At 48.0% G+C, this 1,296-nt stretch overlaps 1 protein-coding gene across 2 annotated transcripts in view; it reads left to right on the top strand.

Moving 5' to 3' along the window:
* The first annotated feature begins 288 nt into the window (after positions 1-288).
* Positions 289-1,296, top strand: part of ZEB2 (zinc finger E-box binding homeobox 2) — a 67,107-nt gene continuing 66,099 nt past the window's right edge. For both annotated transcript variants that reach the window (XM_081005804.1, XM_081005805.1), the window contains exon 1: positions 289-350. In XM_081005804.1, coding sequence (XP_080861930.1) covers positions 304-350 — 47 coding nt within the window. In that variant the 5' untranslated portion in view covers positions 289-303. The remainder of the gene's footprint in view (positions 351-1,296) is intronic.

Genomic DNA, 1,296 nt, shown 5'->3' with positions numbered 1-1,296 from the left:
TCCTCCTGGACCAGATTGCTGAGTTAAGAGGTGGATGGCACTGCTTTGCGGTGGTTCTGGTCCTACTTGGATGGTAGTTTCCTGAGGGCAATGCTTGGGGATTGAAGCTGTCAATGTAGGGTTCCTCGGGGTTCAATTTGATCGCGTGTTGTGTAACAACTACATGAAACTGCCGAGTGGGGTTATCTGGAGTTTTGGAGTACATTGTCAGCAATATGCTGACACAGCTCTATTTCTCCTTCATGTCTGCAGGTGAGGCAGTGGATGTGCTGGACCATTGTCTTGTCTTTGGTCATGGACTGAATGAGACCCAACAAACTGAAGCTCAATCCAGATAAGACTGAGGCATTGTTAGTGTGTGGTTCCCTAGACCAGATGGATGGGAGGTTTCCTCCTCTTGATGGGGTTATACACTCCCTTTCTAGGAATGGGTACATAGTTTGGGGATACTTCTGGATCCTTTGCTGACGGTCAAGGCTCAGCTTTGTTCCTATCTGGACAGGGATAGCCTAACTACTGTTGTCTATGCTCTGGTACTCTCTAGGTTAGATTCCTGCAACACATTATACATAGGGCTGCCTCTGAAGACAGTTTGGAAACTTCAGTTAACGCAGAATTCAGCAGCCAGGTTGCTCATTGGGGCATAATGGTTTGAGCATATTACACCAAACCTGGCCTGACTCCACTGGCTGCCAATTAGATCCTGGTCCCAATTCAAAGTGCTGGTTTTGACAACGGGGATGGGAGGAGAATACACATGTACTTTGCAGAAGGTATTCCACTTTGCCTTTCTGACCTGTGCAGGGTACTCCGTCCTGTCACACATACCCCAGTTTCTGAAGTGAAGCTTGGTGCTGAGTGGTGGTGCCTGGAGTCATAAGGCAAGATACCCATTAAGTTTCTAAGCAGAGAAGTCATAGCAATGGACTTCACTTCCCATGCGTGTTGTGGGGCCAGGCTGTTTTGTGCAAAATGCTCAAATACCCTATCACCAGAGATCTCGCTTGTGAGCTTTAAGTGTACATGACACGAAGCCAGAGAGATAGAGCTCCATGCTGCACAGTGCACGCCCTGTCATTTGAGTTAAGCTCTCTCTGTGTGGGGCTTATATATTGGAGGCAGTGGATGTGGAGTTACACAATATCCTATGCTCTGTTCTGGCAACATGGACAAGGTGGTCCTCATCGAGAACAATAGGATGATGATGATGATTTGTACTAGGGCTGGTATGAACTGGCACTGCTGACCAGGGCAAGGCCATGAACTGAAGGTGTATAGCCGGGTTGGGGAACCTCA

Source organism: Podarcis pityusensis (genome assembly GCF_964106645.2).
Source record: "Podarcis pityusensis genome assembly, chromosome: 1".
NCBI lineage: Eukaryota > Metazoa > Chordata > Lepidosauria > Squamata > Lacertidae > Podarcis > Podarcis pityusensis.
The sequence above is the reverse complement of the archived record's forward strand: the minus strand, read 5'-3'. Positions and strand labels throughout refer to the sequence as shown.